We start from the raw sequence: 20,233 nt of genomic DNA, 5'->3' as shown, positions 1-20,233 counted from the left end.
TCAGGATCTTCTGGATTCTATAGTCTGTTCCTTCCTTTTCGCTCTGACGTTCACTGTGATCCACTGCTGATCTCTCTTCAGCCGCCCAGAACTGCCGGGATCTGCTGGAGCAGGGACAGTCCCTCACGGGGTGGTACACGGTGTATCCAGCAGGTGGCGCTCCCCTCACTGTGCTGTGTGACATGGAAAGTGCTGGAGGTGGCTGGACGGTCAGTCTCCTGCAGTATTATCTGTACCTGGGAAAGCTGGGTGACTCTAATTATAGGGGGGGCGCTCTTGTACTGACTGAGCCTTTCTTCTCGTAGGTTTTCCAGAGGCGCATGGACGGTTCTGTGGATTTTTTCAGGGACTGGAATGATTATAAGAAGGGATTCGGCCATCAGAACAGTGAATTCTGGCTGGGGAACGACAACATTCATCGCCTGACGTATTCCGGTAGTGATCGCTCAGCCACCGGTCTGGTTGGATGATTGTTATTTAAACACTTAGAAATCTATTTGTGTAGGTAGAAAATCAAATATAGAACCAGCATACTACCTCAATTTACATCTTATAAAAACACTATTTATTGAAATTCATTTAAAATTCAAAAAGTTCCACCTGTGAAAAAATGACACACAGAACACATATACCAGGACCATGGAACGGCTCCACAATATCTGCCCACAGGAACAAAACCAATTATTCCTTATATTGATGTCAATAATAATCCTGCCCAAGAATCAAATCTAAATGACCCTCACTCTTTCTTTCCTCTACCTGCCAATGGAGGTGTGACATAAAGTCACAATTCACCCTAAAGGTAATGAGGTGCCCCCATTCCTCGGCGGCTTTCCCTTCTAAAGGTATCCCTGATCTCCCTCAAGTTATAATATAGGCTAGGGATACTAGCTTTTCTAGAAGGGAAGATGGAAAATTGAACTTATCTGAGAGATGAGTCAAAAATTAGTAGTCCCTCAGCAGTCCGTTTTTTTCATAATGTACAGGCGTCCGGGCTTTCCATGGTCCTCAACCCAATAACATAGATACACAAAGTCTCAACGCGTTTCTCCCCATATGATTAGTCAGGGTTCATCAGGAGACAAAATGAAAGATAGCTGGCCCAATCGCCTGTGGAACAAACAAATATCAGAACCCCAAATCTAAACCACAAAGACAGAGAGTCCTAGAAGCACATGGAAGACATACCTGGTAGCTGTTAAGGGGGCTACTCATTTAGCAGCACACACCTCTCCTTGTGGATATGTATAATGGCCGCCTTACCATGTGCCTCACTCTCCTTAAATATCATCAAAATAGGGGCTGGCCTGTTCAATAACCGCCCCCAGGAACGCCCCATTATGGTGGGAAACCCTCGATGTATGCACCACATGCAGTTAATTAGCTGCCATCATCCTGGGCAGCCACCCCCACAGACACCCCGTCCCCTAGGAAACCGGATGTATGCTACACGTGCAGTCACCATTTTGACAAACCGGAAGTGACGTATAGTCCAAATCATCACATATCCCAGCTCACGTTACCCGGGTGGGCGTCGCCCACTGTCACCTGAAGGTACGGACCGTCCCCAGTCAGATTGACAATTACCCTCCATAACGCCCCGTTGCTCGGGGACCCCGGAGGTATACAACACGTGCATTCGCCATATGGACGAAACCGGAACCCAAACCGGAAGTAAACAGACCCACGTGACCCGTCCGAGTCACGTGGCTCCACAATACCACGTGATCGAATCATCACATCTTCCTCCCAGCACAGGATGGGGAAGCCCGGAAGTGACGTACGATCTAAGACGTCACACATCCCATACCGGAAGTAGAAATACTCACGTGACCCGTCCGAGTCACGCGACTCAACACACCACGTCATCAGGTCTTTACGTCCTCCTCCCAGCACAAGATGGGGAAACACGGAAGTGACGTACGGTCTAAAAACGTCACACATCCCAGCCCACGCCGCCCAAGTGGGCGTCGCCACCGATAACCTGACAGCGTGGGCCGTCCCCCATACTCTCTCCCCACCTGGCCAAACCCCTCCAGTCCTAAACATAATATTGATCAAATTCAAGTCCAGACCCCAACCACAGCCTATCAGTACTATACAGGGGAAAATAAATATAAACAATAAGCATTTCAATCATCCCAATGTATCATCATTTCACATAGAGACCTGAGGTCACACCGGGAATAACCAGATCCACACGTTCCCTCCCGATCATATAACAGGACAAGCCATGATACCGGACAATATATATCCAAAGTCATATATCGGCCATATGTTCAAGAGGAAGTGGAAGTAAGGAGGGGGGCGGGGGGGGGAGGGGGGGGGGAAGGGGGGCCAAGGAGACCACCAAAGATAATCACTGCAACAATGTTAACATCCATAAAGATGTTTCCAATAAACTGGTTCCCATATATCAGCATCCCACATAGGTTCAGAGAATGGGGTAATATAGATAAACACAAATTAATTGAAGATGGGATGGTGAAAAATAATTCCACTCATCTAAACACGACTTCTTCCTTTACGGAAGGATATTAGCCTGGCGGGTATAAATAAAAACTTATTCTGATGTAGCCTAGGGTGCTTATCTCCTCAGGACAGACCTTCCTATAGAAAACAACCGAACGTCAGCTGTTCGTTCAGACCTTTTGGATGTACACAGTCGAAGCGATATATCCATTTGGTCTCCTTTTGTAGCAAAAGTTTATTCCAATTGCCTTTTCTAATTGGCTCCGGGACTACTTCAATGATTTTAAAACTAATGGAGTTCAGATTTCCCCCATGTACTTGTCTGACATGTCGTGAGATCGAGGTATCCCTTTCATTTCGTACATCCCCCAGATGTTCCCCGATCCGCTTTCTTAGTTCTCTTTTCGTTTTCCCAATGTAGTCCAAGGGGCAAGTGCATTTAGCCACATAGATGACCCCCTCGGTACTACAATTGGCAAAATCACGAATATCATATTCACGATGCGTACATGCCGACACTACCTTCTTCCCTGGTGAAATCCAGTTGCAAAATTTACATCGTCCGCACCTATAAACTCCATTCACCTTCCTGTCCAGCCATGTCCCTTCTTTTTGTGGGGCCTGATACAGACTGTGTACTAACCTGTCTTTTAAAGACCTCCCCTTACGTAAAGTGATCATGGGCCGTACTCCAATGAAATCCTTTAGGTTCGGGTCCGCCCTCAAAATTCCCCAGTGTTAGTCCAAAATTTTGAAAACCTCCCGATTAAGACTATCAAATGTACCAATCACCCTTGTGATGTTCTCAGATTCCTCCCTTTCTCTGGCTACTAATAGCTCTTCCCTGTCCCTCAATACCGCGTGTTTATATGCCTCTTTAAGGGGACCAGCCGGATACCCTCTTTCAGTGAACCTCTGACAAAGATCCCCCGCCTGTCTATGAAAGGCGTCACTTGTGGAGCAATTGCGTTTCAGTCTTAGGTATTGGCCCTTTGGTATCCCTCCTTTATGTTTAGGACTGGAGGGGTTTGGCCAGGTGGGGAGAGAGTATGGGGGACGGCCCACGCTGTCAGGTTATCGGTGGCGACGCCCACTTGGGCGGCGTGGGCTGGGATGTGTGACGTTTTTAGACCGTACGTCACTTCCGTGTTTCCCCATCTTGTGCTGGGAGGAGGACGTAAAGACCTGATGACGTGGTGTGTTGAGTCGCGTGACTCGGACGGGTCACGTGAGTATTTCTACTTCCGGTATGGGATGTGTGACGTCTTAGATCGTACGTCACTTCCGGGCTTCCCCATCCTGTGCTGGGAGGAAGATGTGATGATTCGATCACGTGGTATTGTGGAGCCACGTGACTCGGACGGGTCACGTGGGTCTGTTTACTTCCGGTTTGGGTTCCGGTTTCGTCCATATGGCGAATGCACGTGTTGTATACCTCCGGGGTCCCCGAGCAACGGGGCGTTATGGAGGGTAATTGTCAATCTGACTGGGGACGGTCCGTACCTTCAGGTGACAGTGGGCGACGCCCACCCGGGTAACGTGAGCTGGGATATGTGATGATTTGGACTATACGTCACTTCCGGTTTGTCAAAATGGTGACTGCACGTGTAGCATACATCCGGTTTCCTAGGGGACGGGGTGTCTGTGGGGGTGGCTGCCCAGGATGATGGCAGCTAATTAACTGCATGTGGTGCATACATCGAGGGTTTCCCACCATAATGGGGCGTTCCTGGGGGCGGTTATTGAACAGGCCAGCCCCTATTTTGATGATATTTAAGGAGAGTGAGGCACATGGTAAGGCGGCCATTATACATATCCACAAGGAGAGGTGTGTGCTGCTAAATGAGTAGCCCCCTTAACAGCTACCAGGTATGTCTTCCATGTGCTTCTAGGACTCTCTGTCTTTGTGGTTTAGATTTGGGGTTCTGATATTTGTTTGTTCCACAGGCGATTGGGCCAGCTATCTTTCATTTTGTCTCCTGATGAACCCTGACTAATCATATGGGGAGAAACGCGTTGAGACTTTGTGTATCTATGTTATTGGGTTGAGGACCATGGAAAGCCCGGACGCCTGTACATTATGAAAAAAAACGGACTGCTGAGGGACTACTAATTTTTGACTCATCTCTCAGATAAGTTCAATTTTCCATCTTCCCTTCTAGAAAAGCTAGTATCCCTAGCCTATATTATAACTTGAGGGAGATCAGGGATACCTTTAGAAGGGAAAGCCGCCGAGGAATGGGGGCACCTCATTACCTTTAGGGTGAATTGTGACTTTATGTCACACCTCCATTGGCAGGTAGAGGAAAGAAAGAGTGAGGGTCATTTAGATTTGATTCTTGGGCAGGATTATTATTGACATCAATATAAGGAATAATTGGTTTTGTTCCTGTGGGCAGATATTGTGGAGCCGTTCCATGGTCCTGGTATATGTGTTCTGTGTGTCATTTTTTCACAGGTGGAACTTTTTGAATTTTAAATGAATTTCAATAAATAGTGTTTTTATAAGATGTAAATTGAGGTAGTATGCTGGTTCTATATTTGATTTTCTACCTACACAAATAGATTTCTAAGTGTTTAAAAAGCTGAGTATAACTGATGGCGGGTTTTCTATCTGAACCTCTTAATACTAATACTTGGTTATCGGATGTAGATAGGGTATTTTCGGACAGGACAGACGTTACGTATTCAGGGGGAGTTATTAACCTGAAACAACTGTTTAATGAACTTTATAGCTGTTTCCGGGAAAACATTAAATCGTGGTGGGAGGTACAATCCCTTGAGAATTACATCAAACAAGGGATTGTACCAAAGGGCCTGCGTATCACAGTAGCACCGGCATTGAGATCAAGAAGTGCAGACCTACTTGAGAAATGGGAAAATGAATCAAAAGCGACATCAATACGATTCATGCAATTATTACTCACGGAGGAGAAGTTGACCTTGGAAAAAACCTCTACCAAGCTAGCTGAGAAAAGGGAGGCGGTTTTGAAATACAAGACTGATCCGGATTTTGAAAGGAGAGAAAGGTTTTTACAAAGCTCTGTGGAGAAATTCCATAATACCTTAAAAACTAGGAAGCATAATAATTTTGTGAAGGACCTTGGGGAATTCAAAGAAAAAACTGCCTATAGGTTCCTGACAGAAGGAACTGGGCCACGTGTTGACCCATCTTCTTCCGATTTAGAGTCATCGGACTCGGAGAGATATAAGGGGGCACCAGGTGACTTTAGAAATTTTCCCCGTGGGAGAAGGCAGAGACGCAATAGGAACAGATGGCAGGGAATGGGACCTATAGCGCCACCTTTGGCCTCTGCTTCTTCCTCTGTGCCCTCGGTGTCGGATGGCCAGCCTTCTTTTTTAGAGGGAAAGACCCTACCATACGATTTAAGACCCCGGGAGCAGTATTCCAACCCGAACAGGAGAGACAGGAAATAGACAACCACATTATCAATCTATCTGGACAGACCCTGACTGCCTTAGACGTGAGTATTCTGAGGAGGGGTCTATCTTTTGTGCCCACTGAGCGTTTTGACCCATTTAATTGGACCAAGGATTTGGCCCTATTTGGGAGGAAACTGAAGTGGAAAAAATTCTTTAAAACAACGGAATCATCTAAGTATAATCTTTTGGGTATTACACCAGAAGATAGAGAAACATTTGAAAATCTGATAGATTTGGATAATGAGGGTCTCAGACAACCAGGACAGGGACCGTTTACTACCCTCAAAAGAAAGAGTGAAAAACAACCTCCTAGAGGGGACCTGGACAGTGTAGACATTTTTCTCAAAGTGGTTGCTGAAGATTTTAAAGCACTGTCTGATGTGAGAACTGGTTTCCCCCCTAATATGAACAAATCCGAATTGGATGCCTTGTCAATACTCGCCAAAAAAAAGGAGTTGATCTTCAAGCCTTCGGACAAAGGAGGAAACATAGTCATCATGAATCACAACATTTACCAGAAAATGTGTTATTCCATCTTACGTGATCATGATGGCTATGCGACCCTGGAACGGGATCCAACTATAGGATTCGGTAAAGCATTAGTGGATATTTTGTCCGAGGGACTTGGAGATCGCCTTATTTCACAAAATGAATTTGACTTTATGCACGAGAGGTTTCCGGTTACACCAACGTTCTATACGTTACCTAAAGTTCACAAGGGGACCACTCCCTTAAAAGGGAGACCCATTGTAGCAGGGATTAATTCCCTTACTCAGAACGTTGGTGTATACCTGGACTCCATTCTCAGACCATTCGTGGTTTCTTTGTCCTCTTACCTCAGGGACACAAGTGATCTCTTGAGAAGGATCAATGGAGTAATGATCAATAAAGATACAATTTTTGCCTCAATAGATGTAGAGGCTCTATATAGCTCCATCCCGCACGATTCAGGTCTGAAGGCGGTTAAATATTTCTTGGATAGCAGAGGCACCCATTACGAGAAACATAGTAGGTTCACCTTAAAACTGTTGGAACACATTTTGACCCATAATTTTTTCATCTTTAATGGGAGGTATTACCACCAGCTCAGGGGTACTGCGATGGGGTGCTCTTGCGCCCCATCGTATGCCAATCTCTACCTGGGCTGGTGGGAGGATACCATGGTGTTCCAGGAACCGCACTCGGAATGGATAAAACACATCGTCTACTGGGGCCGTTATATTGACGATGTCCTGGTCCTATGGACCGGGACAGTCGGCTCCTTTCAGAACTTTGTGAAACACCTGAACAGGAACGATGTAGGTCTGTCATTTACCTATGATATAGGCATTGACCAAATGGCCTTTTTGGATGTCCTTCTGATGAGGGGAACTGGGGGGCAGATAGAAACCCAGGTTTTTCGTAAAAAGACTGCAACCAATAGTTTTTTACATTGGACCAGTCACCATCCTGAACCGTTAAAAAGAGGGATACCAAAGGGCCAATACCTAAGACTGAAACGCAATTGCTCCACAAGTGACGCCTTTCATAGACAGGCGGGGGATCTTTGTCAGAGGTTCACTGAAAGAGGGTATCCGGCTGGTCCCCTTAAAGAGGCATATAAACACGCGGTATTGAGGGACAGGGAAGAGCTATTAGTAGCCAGAGAAAGGGAGGAATCTGAGAACATCACAAGGGTGATTGGTACATTTGATAGTCTTAATCGGGAGGTTTTCAAAATTTTGGACAAACACTGGGGAATTTTGAGGGCGGACCCGAACCTAAAGGATTTCATTGGAGTACGGCCCATGATCACTTTCCGTAAGGGGAAGTCTTTAAAAGACAGGTTAGTACACAGTCTGTATCAGGCCCCACAAAAAGAAGGGACATGGCTGGACAGGAAGGTGAATGGAGTTTATAGGTGCGGACGATGTAAATTTTGCAACTGGATTTCACCAGGGAAGAAGGTAGTGTCGGCATGTACGCATCGTGAATATGATATTCGTGATTTTGCCAATTGTAGTACCGAGGGGGTCATCTATGTGGCTAAATGCACTTGCCCCTTGGACTACATTGGGAAAACGAAAAGAGAACTAAGAAAGCGGATCGGGGAACATCTGGGGGATGTACGAAATGAAAGGGATACCTCGATCTCACGACATGTCAGACAAGTACATGGGGGAAATCTGAACTCCATTAGTTTTAAAATCATTGAAGTAGTCCCGGAGCCAATTAGAAAAGGCAATTGGAATAAACTTTTGCTACAAAAGGAGACCAAATGGATATATCGCTTCGACTGTGTACATCCAAAAGGTCTGAACGAACAGCTGACGTTCGGTTGTTTTCTATAGGAAGGTCTGTCCTGAGGAGATAAGCACCCTAGGCTACATCAGAATAAGTTTTTATTTATACCCGCCAGGCTAATATCCTTCCGTAAAGGAAGAAGTCGTGTTTAGATGAGTGGAATTATTTTTCACCATCCCATCTTCAATTAATTTGTGTTTATCTATATTACCCCATTCTCTGAACCTATGTGGGATGCTGATATATGGAACCAGTTTATTGGAAACATCTTTATGGATGTTAACATTGTTGCAGTGATTATCTTTGGTGGTCTCCTTGGCCCCCCTTCCCCCCCCCCCTCCCCCCCGCCCCCCTCCTTACTTCCACTTCCTCTTGAACATATGGCCGATATATGACTTTGGATATATATTGTCCGGTATCATGGCTTGTCCTGTTATATGATCGGGAGGGAACGTGTGGATCTGGTTATTCCCGGTGTGACCTCAGGTCTCTATGTGAAATGATGATACATTGGGATGATTGAAATGCTTATTGTTTATATTTATTTTCCCCTGTATAGTACTGATAGGCTGTGGTTGGGGTCTGGACTTGAATTTGATCAATATTATGTTTAGGACTGGAGGGGTTTGGCCAGGTGGGGAGAGAGTATGGGGGACGGCCCACGCTGTCAGGTTATCGGTGGCGACGCCCACTTGGGCGGCGTGGGCTGGGATGTGTGACGTTTTTAGACCGTACGTCACTTCCGTGTTTCCCCATCTTGTGCTGGGAGGAGGACGTAAAGACCTGATGACGTGGTGTGTTGAGTCGCGTGACTCGGACGGGTCACGTGAGTATTTCTACTTCCGGTATGGGATGTGTGACGTCTTAGATCGTACGTCACTTCCGGGCTTCCCCATCCTGTGCTGGGAGGAAGATGTGATGATTCGATCACGTGGTATTGTGGAGCCACGTGACTCGGACGGGTCACGTGGGTCTGTTTACTTCCGGTTTGGGTTCCGGTTTCGTCCATATGGCGAATGCACGTGTTGTATACCTCCGGGGTCCCCGAGCAACGGGGCGTTATGGAGGGTAATTGTCAATCTGACTGGGGACGGTCCGTACCTTCAGGTGACAGTGGGCGACGCCCACCCGGGTAACGTGAGCTGGGATATGTGATGATTTGGACTATACGTCACTTCCGGTTTGTCAAAATGGTGACTGCACGTGTAGCATACATCCGGTTTCCTAGGGGACGGGGTGTCTGTGGGGGTGGCTGCCCAGGATGATGGCAGCTAATTAACTGCATGTGGTGCATACATCGAGGGTTTCCCACCATAATGGGGCGTTCCTGGGGGCGGTTATTGAACAGGCCAGCCCCTATTTTGATGATATTTAAGGAGAGTGAGGCACATGGTAAGGCGGCCATTATACATATCCACAAGGAGAGGTGTGTGCTGCTAAATGAGTAGCCCCCTTAACAGCTACCAGGTATGTCTTCCATGTGCTTCTAGGACTCTCTGTCTTTGTGGTTTAGATTTGGGGTTCTGATATTTGTTTGTTCCACAGGCGATTGGGCCAGCTATCTTTCATTTTGTCTCCTGATGAACCCTGACTAATCATATGGGGAGAAACGCGTTGAGACTTTGTGTATCTATGTTATTGGGTTGAGGACCATGGAAAGCCCGGACGCCTGTACATTATGAAAAAAACGGACTGCTGAGGGACTACTAATTTTTGACTCATCTCTCAGATAAGTTCAATTTTCCATCTTCCCTTCTAGAAAAGCTAGTATCCCTAGCCTATATTATAACTTGAGGGAGATCAGGGATACCTTTAGAAGGGAAAGCCGCCGAGGAATGGGGGCACCTCATTACCTTTAGGGTGAATTGTGACTTTATGTCACACCTCCATTGGCAGGTAGAGGAAAGAAAGAGTGAGGGTCATTTAGATTTGATTCTTGGGCAGGATTATTATTGACATCAATATAAGGAATAATTGGTTTTGTTCCTGTGGGCAGATATTGTGGAGCCGTTCCATGGTCCTGGTATATGTGTTCTGTGTGTCATTTTTTCACAGGTGGAACTTTTTGAATTTTAAATGAATTTCAATAAATAGTGTTTTTATAAGATGTAAATTGAGGTAGTATGCTGGTTCTATATTGGATGATTGTTAGTCTATAACTATTCGCCTAGTAATAAGCGACGCCTCATTGGTGTCTGTAGGACTGAGAAGCAGAGCTCAATCTCAGGCAGCAGCTGCAAAAGCAGGGAAGAATTTACGGTGTAAAAAAAGTGAACAAACCCAAGATCCCAATGTAATAATAAGCATCTATGGCTCCTACGTATATCCACATCTTCAATATCGGGTTCAGTTTTGGGTGCCACATTGTGTTTTAGATGCATGTAAACTACAGAGGGTTAACCCCATCACGCCACGCCATTATCAATGGGGGGGGGGGGTTGGTTTCATTTTCTCCTCCCGTTCTTCAAAGAGCCATAACGTTTTTTTATTTTTTTCCGTCAATATAGCAGTGTGAGGGCTTGGGTTTTTTTCTGTATGTGTGGGGGGAATGTAATGTGGATACATTATACTGTGTGTGGGGGGGAATGTACTGTGGGGATATTATACTGTGTGGGGGGGAATGTACTGTGAGGACAACATACTGTGTGTGGGGGGAATGTACTGTGGGGACATCATACTGTGTGTGGGGGAATGTACTGTCCATAAATCATACTGTGTGTAGGGGGAATGTACTGTTAGGACATCATACTGTGTGTGTGTGTGGGGGGGTGTACTGTGGGCACATCATACTGTGTGGGGGGGAATGTACTGTGAGGACATTATACTGTGTGGGGGAATGTACTGTGGGGACATCATACTGTGGGGGGGTGTACTGTGGGGACATCATACTGTGTGTGGGGGGGAATATTCTGTGGGGATATCATACTGTGTGTGGGGGGAATGTACTGTGGGGACATCATACTGTATGTGGGCGGAATGTACTGTGAGGACATCATACTGTGTGGGGGGAATGTACTGTGGGGACATCATACTGTGTGTGGGGGAATGTACTGTGGGGACATCATACTGTGTGTGGGGGGAATGTACTGTGGGGACATCATACTGTGTGTGGGGGAATGTACTGTGGGGACATCATACTGTGTGTGGGGGGAATGTACTGTGGGGACATTATACTGTGTGTGGGGGAATGTACTGTGGGGACATCATACTGTGTGTGGGGGGAATGTACTGTGGGGACATTATACTGTGTGTGGGGGGAATGTACTGTGGGGCCATTATACTGTGTGTGGGGGGAATGTACTGTGGGGACATCATACTGTGTGTGGGGGGAATGTACTGTGGGGACATCATACTGTGTGTGGGGGAATGTACTGTGGGGACATCATACTGTGTGTGGGGGGAATGTACTGTGGGGACATTATACTGTGTGTGGGGGAATGTACTGTGGGGACATCATACTGTGTGTGGGGGGAATGTACTGTGGGGACATTATACTGTGTGTGGGGGAATGTACTGTGAGGGCATCATACTGTGTGTGGGGGAATGTACTGTGGAGACATCATACTATGTGTGGAGGGAATGTACTGTGGAGACATCATACTATGTGTGGGGGAATGCACTGTGGGGACATCATACTGTGTGGGGGGGAATGTACTGTGGGGACATCATACTGTGTGTGGGAGGGAATGTATTGTAGGGACATCATACTATGTGTGGAGGGAATGTACTGTGGGGACATTATACTGTGTGTGGGGGAATGTACTGTGGGGGGAATGTACTGTGGAGACATCATACTGTGTGTGGGGGAATGTACTGTGGGGACATCATACTGTGTGTGGGGGGAATGTACTGTGGGGACATTATACTGTGTGTGGGGGAATGTACTGTGGGGACATCATACTGTGTGTGGGGGGAATGTACTGTGGGGACATTATACTGTGTGTGGGGGAATGTACTGTGAGGGCATCATACTGTGTGTGGGGGAATGTACTGTGGAGACATAATACTACGTGTGGAGGGAATGTACTGTGGGGACATCATACTGTGTGTGGGGGGAATGTACTGTGGGGACATTATACTGTGTGGGGGGGAATGTACTGTGGGGACATCATACTGTGTGTGGGAGGGAATGTATTGTAGGGACATCATACTGTGTGTGGGGGGAATGTACAGTGGGGACATCATACTGTGTGGGGGAATGTACTGTGGGGACATCATACTGTGTGTGTGGGGAATGTACTGTGGGGACATTATACTGTGTATGGGGGAATGTACTGTGAGGGCATCATACTGTGTGGGGGGAATGTACTGTGGAGACATCATACTATGTGTGGAGGGAATGTACTGTGGAGACATCATACTATGTGTGGGGAAATGCACTGTGGGGACATCATACTGTGTGGGGAAGAATGTACTGTGGGGACATCATACTGTGTGTGGGAGGGAATGTATTGTAGGGACATCATACTGTGTGTGGGGGGAATGTACAGTGGGAACATCATACTGTGTGTTGGGGGATGTACTGTGGGGACATCATACTGTGTGTGGGGGGAATGAACTGTGGTGACATTATACTGTGTGTGGGGGAATGTACTGTGGGGACATCATACTGTGTGTGTGGGGAATGTACTGTGGGGACATACTGTGTGTGGGGGAATGTACTGTGAGGGCATCATACTGTGTGTGGGGGAATGTACTGTGGAGACATCATACTATGTGTGGGGGAATGCACTGTGGGGACATCATACTGTGTGGGGGGGAATGTACTGTGGGGACATCATACTGTGTGTGGGAGGGAATGTATTGTAGGGACATCATACTGTGTGTGGGGGGAATGTACAGTGGGGACATCATACTGTGTGTGGGGGGATGTACTGTGGGGACATCATACTGTGTGTGGGGGGAATGTACTGTGGGGACATTATACTGTGCGTGGGGGAATGTACTGTGGGGACATTATACTGTGTGTGGGGGAATGTACTGTGAGGGCATCATACTGTGTGTGGGGGAATGTACTGTGGAGACATCATACTATGTGTGGAGGGAATGTACTGTGGGGACATTATACTGTGGGGACATCATACTGTGTGTGGGGGGAATGTACTGTGGGGACATCATACTGTGTGTGGGGGAATGTACTGTGGGGACATCATACTGTGTGTGGGGGGAATGTACTGTGGGGACATTATACTGTGTGTGGGGGAATGTACTGTGGGGACATCATACTGTGTGTGGGGGGAATGTACTGTGGGGACATTATACTGTGTGTGGGGGAATGTACTGTGAGGGCATCATACTGTGTGTGGGGGAATGTACTGTGGAGACATAATACTACGTGTGGAGGGAATGTACTGTGGAGACATCATACTATGTGTGGGGGAATGCACTGTGGGGACATCATACTGTGTGGGGGGAATGTACTGTGGGGATATCATACTGTGTGTGGGAGGGAATGTATTGTAGGGACATCATACTGTGTGTGGGGGGAATGTACAGTGGGGACATCATACTGTGTTTGAGGGGAATGTACTGTAGGGACATTATACTGTGTGTGTGAGGAATGTACTGTGGGGACATTATACTGTGTGTGGGGGGAATGCACTGTGGGGACATCATACTGTGTGGAGGGAATGTACTGTAAGGACACCATACTGTGTGTGGGGGGAATGTGCTGAGGGGACATCATACTGTGTGTGGGGGGAATGTACTGAGGGGACATCATACTGTGTGGGGGGAATGTACTGAGGGGACATCATACTGTGTGGGGGGAATGTACTGAGGGGACATAAGCAATATTCAAAGTTTTCCAGAGGAGTGAGGACACTTTAAAGGGTCACATTTGAGTTTTAGGTTTGCTACCTCCCATAGGTGGCACTAGAGTTCGTCTCCTTCCTCAGTGAAGAGACATTTTGCACAATAATAATAATAGTAATAATCAGAAATCACATATAAATATGTGTGATAAATAATATGGTGTTCGATTTCTTTCTTTCATGGACCAGAGTACATTTATATAGGAAAGGGCTCGTTACGGTTTAGGCAATTATTGTACACAATGTGACCCCTGGCGGTGGTAGATTTCAGCATTATATACAGGATGAAATCTAATATATAAAGCTGAATGTGTGTGTGTGTATATATGTCCGAGATTGGCATCCGCACCGTCGCAGCTACAGCCACAAAATTTTGCACACTCACACTTCTCGACGCCAAGAGCGTCATAGGCTATGTTTCGAGGGGATATTTTAACCCCGCTGTTTACAGTTATTCACCAAAAAACCTGCCTCCATTAAAGCGAATGGAGCTGGGAGCCACAGTGCAGCCAGAACTTCAGAAGAATGCGCAGCCACGCCCTTATATGGAATGTTGGCGTGTCACAATGCAGCCAGGGAAAGAGACAGACACAGACAGTGAAAGAGGCAGACACAGACAGGGTAAGAAACAGACACAGACAGGGTAAGAAACAGACATAGACAGGGTAAGAGACAGACACAAAGAGACAGACACAGACAAAGAGACAGACTGACAGGGAAAGAGACAGACAGGGAAAGAGAGAGACAAGTTAAGAGACAGACACAGACAGGTAAAGAGACAGACACAGACAAAGAGACAGACAGACAGGGAAAGAGACAGACAGAGAAAGAGAGGGAAAGAAACAGACAGGGAAAGAGACAGACAGGGAAAGTGACAGAGATAGATAGACAGACAAGGAAAGAGATAGCTAGACAGACAGACAGGGAAAGAGATTGAGACAGATGGAGAAAGAGACAGTCAGAGACAGACAGGGAAAGAGATAGACAGACAAAGAGATAGAGAGAGAGAGAGACAGGGAAAGAGACAGACAGACAAAGATAGAGAGAGAGAGACAGAGAGATATATACAGAGGGGGAGACAGACCGAGAATGGGAGAGAAACAGAGACAGTTACTATCCCGGGCGTTAATACATTCTATTTATACATTCTATCCCGGGAATGTTAATACATTCTATTTTGTTAACAACAGTTATTAACCCGGGCGAAGCCGGGGAGTACAGCTAGTATTCATCTATTAGTAATTGTTGTGGGGACACATATGAAGAGGGTTGGAATTTGCGCTTTTCTTGTACGGGTCAGTTTTTGGAATCTTGCCATTTATCGCACAATCAGATTGTTACAATCACTGTCTGGCAGATGTAGAGGAGCCTCCGCTTTCTGCCCCACAAGGGGGATGTAGTGTTAGTGCGGAGCATTCAGCTATTCTGTGTCGCTCCGCAGTATAAATATTGGGGGTCTCACAGCAGCGCCATCTTTATACCTTGTTTCCTGTAATGTTGGGGGTCTGCGGACCCCTCTCATTCCTCATCGCCCTCTTGTCTTTGCAGGGAAGTTTCATCTCCGGGTCGACCTGACAGACTTTTCGGACAATCACACTTTCTCCTTGTACCGTGATTTCGCCATTTCTGCTGAGGCGCAAAACTACTCCCTGAGCGCGGTGCAGTTCTTGGAGGGGTCTGCAGGTTCGTGTCCTCACATCCCCCCCATTAGTAATGAGGGCAGACCACACTCAGCTTTAATAGAGTCCAATATGGGCGCAGGGACTAGATCACTTTGCAGATCGGCCATACTCCTTGCTCCTCTATTGGTGGATAACTTGGCAGATTTTCCATTCCGTTCACTGGGAAAGCTGTGGAGCTGTGATGGCTGCCGGAGACTTTCGGGAATTGGTCTCCAGCCCACGACGTCCCCACATAGGCCGCACTATGGGATGGAAAACCTGAGAAGTGTGCTAAACTAAAGTCACCACTAGGGGAGCTCACCGCATGCACATTTATACAGTAGAGTTTAACATCAACCCCCTCACCATTCTGGACTCCAGGAAAGCTGGGTGATGGTCTGTAATGGCACCAAGACAGTTTTGGGCCTTCTTGACTCTATAATTAATGGCCACATCTTCTCTCTCTTTCAGGGGACTCTCTAACCTACCACAGAGGATCCGTATTTTCGACCAAAGACCGCGAGAAAGACAAATCTAAGTGCGCCCAGGTGTACCGCGGAGGATGGTGGTACAACGCCTGTCACTACGCCAACCTGAACGGCCTGTATCTGCGAGGAAACCACAGCAGCTACGCCAATGGGGTGAACTGGCTAACAGGACAAGGCTACCACTACTCCTACCGAGTGACCGAAATGAAAATCCGACCTCAGCCCTGACATCGGCGGTCACAGGAAGCAGCGGCGGCCATGATACCTGTACCCACCAATCAGAATCCGGCGTTCACAGGAAGCAGCAGCAGCCATGACATCTGTACAAACCAATCAGAATCCAGCGATCACAGAAAGCAGTGGCGGCCATAATTCCTGTATCCACCAATCAGAATCCAGCGTTCACAGGAAGAAGCGGCGGCCATGCTACCTGTACCCACCAATCAGAATCCGGCGTTCACAGGAAGAAGCGGCGACCATGATACCTGTACCCACCAATCAGAATCCGGCGTTCACAGGAAGCAGCAGCGGCCATGATACCTGTACCCACCAATTAGAATCCAGCGTTCACCACTGGTAATAAAAACGTGGCCTCTGATTGGTTAGAATGGATGGCACGGCCGCTGTGATACCTGAGAATTGTAAAATTTATTCCTTGACTTCCCCCAAATGGAAAAGTTGCAGAACTTCTGACTTTGTTTTCTTACCCTGTACATGCGGAAAATGCACCAAATTAATTAAAAGCCTCGCGCCCCATAATAAATTTGCGGACGATTTTGTGCACATTGCTGCGTGCCGAGATTTGCTGTATTAAATCATATTAATAGCTGACTGCTGTCCAGATCTCTGCTTGCTGTCAGTGAAAGGAGATGCGAAGATCTGCTACACCTGCAGCTGAATGTGAGCGGGAGTTCTGGCTTAGAGAAGGGGGTCACAGACCAAAGAAGAGTGACTCCCGACCCGAGGAGCGGAAGAGGGGCTCCCGACCCGAGGAGCGGAAGAGGGGCTCCCGACCCGAGGAGTGGAAGAGGGGCTCCCTACCCGAGGAGCGGAAGAGGGGCTCCCTACCCGAGAATCGGAAGAGGGGCTATCGACCCGAGGAGCGGAAGAGGGGCTCCCTATCCGAGGAGCGGAAGAGGGGATTCCGACCCAAGGAGTGGTAGAGGGACACATGACCCGAGGAGCAGAAGAGGGGCTCCCGACCCGAGGAGTGGAAGAGGGGATTCCGACCCAAGGAGCGGAAGAGGGGCTCCCGACCCGAGGAGCAAAAGAGGGGCTTCTGACCTGAGGAGCAAAAGAGGGGCTCCCAATCTGAGAAGCATAAGAGGGGTTCACAACCTGTTTGGCAGAAGAGGGGTTCACAACCTGATGGGCAGAAGAAGGGTTCAAGACCCGAGGATCGGAAGAGGGGCTCACGAGCCGAGGAATGGATGAGTGGACCACAATACAAGGAGCAAAAGAGGGAATCACGACCCGAGGAGCAAATGATGGGCTCATGACCCGAGGAGCGGAAGAGGGGCTCCCGACCCAAGGAGCGGAAGAGAGACACACGACCTGAGGAGCGGAAGAGGGGCTCCCGACCCAAGGAGCGGAAGAGAGACACACGACCTGAGGAGCGGAAGAGGGGCTCCTGAACCAAGGAGCGGAAGAGGAGCTCCCGACCCAAGGAGCGGAAGAGGGACACACGACCTGAGGAGCGGAAGAGGGGCTCCCAACCCGAGGAGCAGAAGAGGGACACACGACCCGAGGAGTGGAAGAGGGGCTCACTATCTGACGAGCTTCCACCTTGCCGCTTCTGGTCCTAAAGAAGTTCTGTTGCCACCTAGTGGAATACAAAAAAACAGAAAACATAATTATTTTCCGGGGTGCAGTTGTGAATTGTTTGTGACTTACACTGAAAATGCACAAAGTATAATAATAAAAATATACATATTTTTAATTTCACATTTTTATTCATACAATCAGATAAAATACATACATGGCAGAATGGGAGCGTATACACCAATGACATCACCCCGGCAATTAAATGCTATTAGTAATACGAAAAAGTATTTTCCCTTGAAAAAGTATGGCGAAACACGCGTTGTGATCCTTCCTGCACCTTGGCCGCAAGTCTATACAATATTACCAATTTCCCTGACTACTACAGCTGCATGCTGCACTTTCACTTTATTGAGAGCCCTGCCATCTAGTGGCCGTATTTAGTTTTGTAGACTCTGGTTACTATTTTTTACTGAGTGACTTTTTATGTATTGAGATCTCACATTTGTGAGTTTTACTTGATTTAGTGCCTCTTATCTTTTCTTTTTAGGTGTATCCACCCAGGACAAATACTTCAATGTAGTAATTTGTAATAGTAATGTATTTGTTCCTTTGGGCGGGTATTGCAATTTTTGGCCATTTGGTAGCGAATTTGTTCCTTTGTAAGGGTATTGCAATTCTTGCCTGTCTGAAGGCAAATTTTTTTCCTTGGGAGGGTATTGCAACTTTTGGCCATTGGGGAGCAAATTTGTTCCTTTGGGGGGGTATTGCAACTTTTGGTCATTTTGAGGCGAATTTGTTCCTTTTGGGGGTATTGCAACTTTCGGACATTTGGAGGCGAATTTATATCCTTTGGGTGGGGTATTGCAACTTCTGGCCGTTTGGAGACGACTGTGTTCCCTGGAGGGGGTATTGCAACTTTTGGCCGTTTGGAGACGACTGTGTTCCCTGGAGGGGGTATTGCAACTTTTCGCCATTTGAGAGCGAATTTGGTCCTTTGAAGGGGGTGTTGCAACTTTTGGCCATTTGGGAGCGAACTTGTTCCTTTGGGGGGTATTGCAACTTTTGACCGTTTGGAGGCGAATTTGTTCCTTTGGGGGGGTATTGCAACTTTTGGTCATTTGAGAGCGAATTTGGTCCTTTGGGGGGTATTGCAACTTTCGACCATTTGGTAGCAAATTTGGTCCTTTGGGCAGGTATTACAACTTTAGGCCATTTGGAGGCGACTTTGTTCATTTGGAGGGGTATTGCAAGTTTTGACCGTTTGGAGGCGAATTTGTTCCTTTGGGGGCTATGCAAATTTTGGCCATTTCAGAGCGAATTTGTTCCTTTGGGGGGTATGGCAACTTTTGGCGATTTGGGAGCAAATTGGTTAATTTGTGGGAAGTATTGTAACTTTCGGCCAATTGGAGGCGAATTTTTTCCTTTGGGGGGGTATTGCAACTTTTGGCCATTTCAGAGCAAATTTATTCCTTTGGGGGGGTGTTGCAACTTTTGGCCGTTTGGAGGCGAATTTGTTCCTTTGGGGGGGTATTGCAACTTTTGGTCGTTTTGAAACGACTTTTTTCCTTTGGGGGGGTTTTGCAACTTTTGGCTATTGGGGAGCAAATTTGTTCTTTTGGGGGCTATTGCAAATTTTGACCATTTGAGAGCAAATTTGTTCCTTTGGGGGAGTATTGCAAGTTTTGACCGTTTGGAGGCGAATTTGTTCCTTTGGGGGGGTATTGCAAGTTTTGGCCGTTTAAAGGCGCATTTGTTCCTTTGGGGGGTATTGCAACTTTTAGCCATTTGGGAGCAAATTTGTTCTTTTGGGGGGGTATTTCAACTTTTGGCAATTGGGGAGCAAATTTTTTCCTTTGAGGGGGTATTGCAACTTTTGGCCATTTCAGAGCGAATTTATTCCTTTGGGGGGGTGTTGAAAATTTTGGCCATTTGGAGGCGAATTTGTTCCTTTGGGGGGGTATTGCAACTGTTATCCGTTTGGAGGCGAATTTTTTCCTTTGAAGGGGTATTGCAACTTTTGGCCATTTGGGAGAGAATTTGTTCCTTTGGGGGGTATTGCAACTTTTGGTCGTTTTGAAGCGAATTTGTTCCTTTGGGGGGTATTGCAAGTTTTGACCGTTTGGAGGCGAATTTGTTCCTTTGGGGGGGTATTGCAAGTTTTGGCCGTTTAAAGGCGCATTTGTTCCTTTGGGGGGTATTGCAACTTTTGGCCATTTGGGAGCAAATTTGTTCTTTTGGGGGGGTATTTCAACTTTTGGCAATTGGGGAGCAAATTTTTTCCTTTGGGGGTGTATTACAAATTTTGGCC

At 47.1% G+C, this 20,233-nt stretch overlaps 1 protein-coding gene across 2 annotated transcripts in view; it reads left to right on the top strand.

The window, feature by feature from the left end:
• Nucleotides 1-18,020, top strand: part of LOC142251543 (ficolin-1-B-like) — a 44,299-nt gene extending 26,279 nt beyond the window's left edge. Inside the window, exons 6-9 of one of the 2 annotated variants that reach the window (XM_075324439.1) lie at nucleotides 82-209; nucleotides 306-435; nucleotides 15,561-15,695; nucleotides 16,145-18,020. In XM_075324439.1, the coding sequence (XP_075180554.1) occupies nucleotides 82-209; nucleotides 306-435; nucleotides 15,561-15,695; nucleotides 16,145-16,389 (638 nt within the window). In that variant the 3' untranslated portion in view covers nucleotides 16,390-18,020. The remainder of the gene's footprint in view (nucleotides 1-81; nucleotides 210-305; nucleotides 436-15,560; nucleotides 15,696-16,144) is intronic. The other variant, XM_075324440.1, reaches the window with a different exon arrangement.
• The last annotated feature ends 2,213 nt before the right edge of the window (nucleotides 18,021-20,233 follow it).

Source organism: Anomaloglossus baeobatrachus, chromosome 9, assembly GCF_048569485.1.
Source record: "Anomaloglossus baeobatrachus isolate aAnoBae1 chromosome 9, aAnoBae1.hap1, whole genome shotgun sequence".
NCBI classification, from domain to species: domain Eukaryota; kingdom Metazoa; phylum Chordata; class Amphibia; order Anura; family Aromobatidae; genus Anomaloglossus; species Anomaloglossus baeobatrachus.
This window is presented reverse-complemented; position numbering and strand designations above follow the sequence as displayed.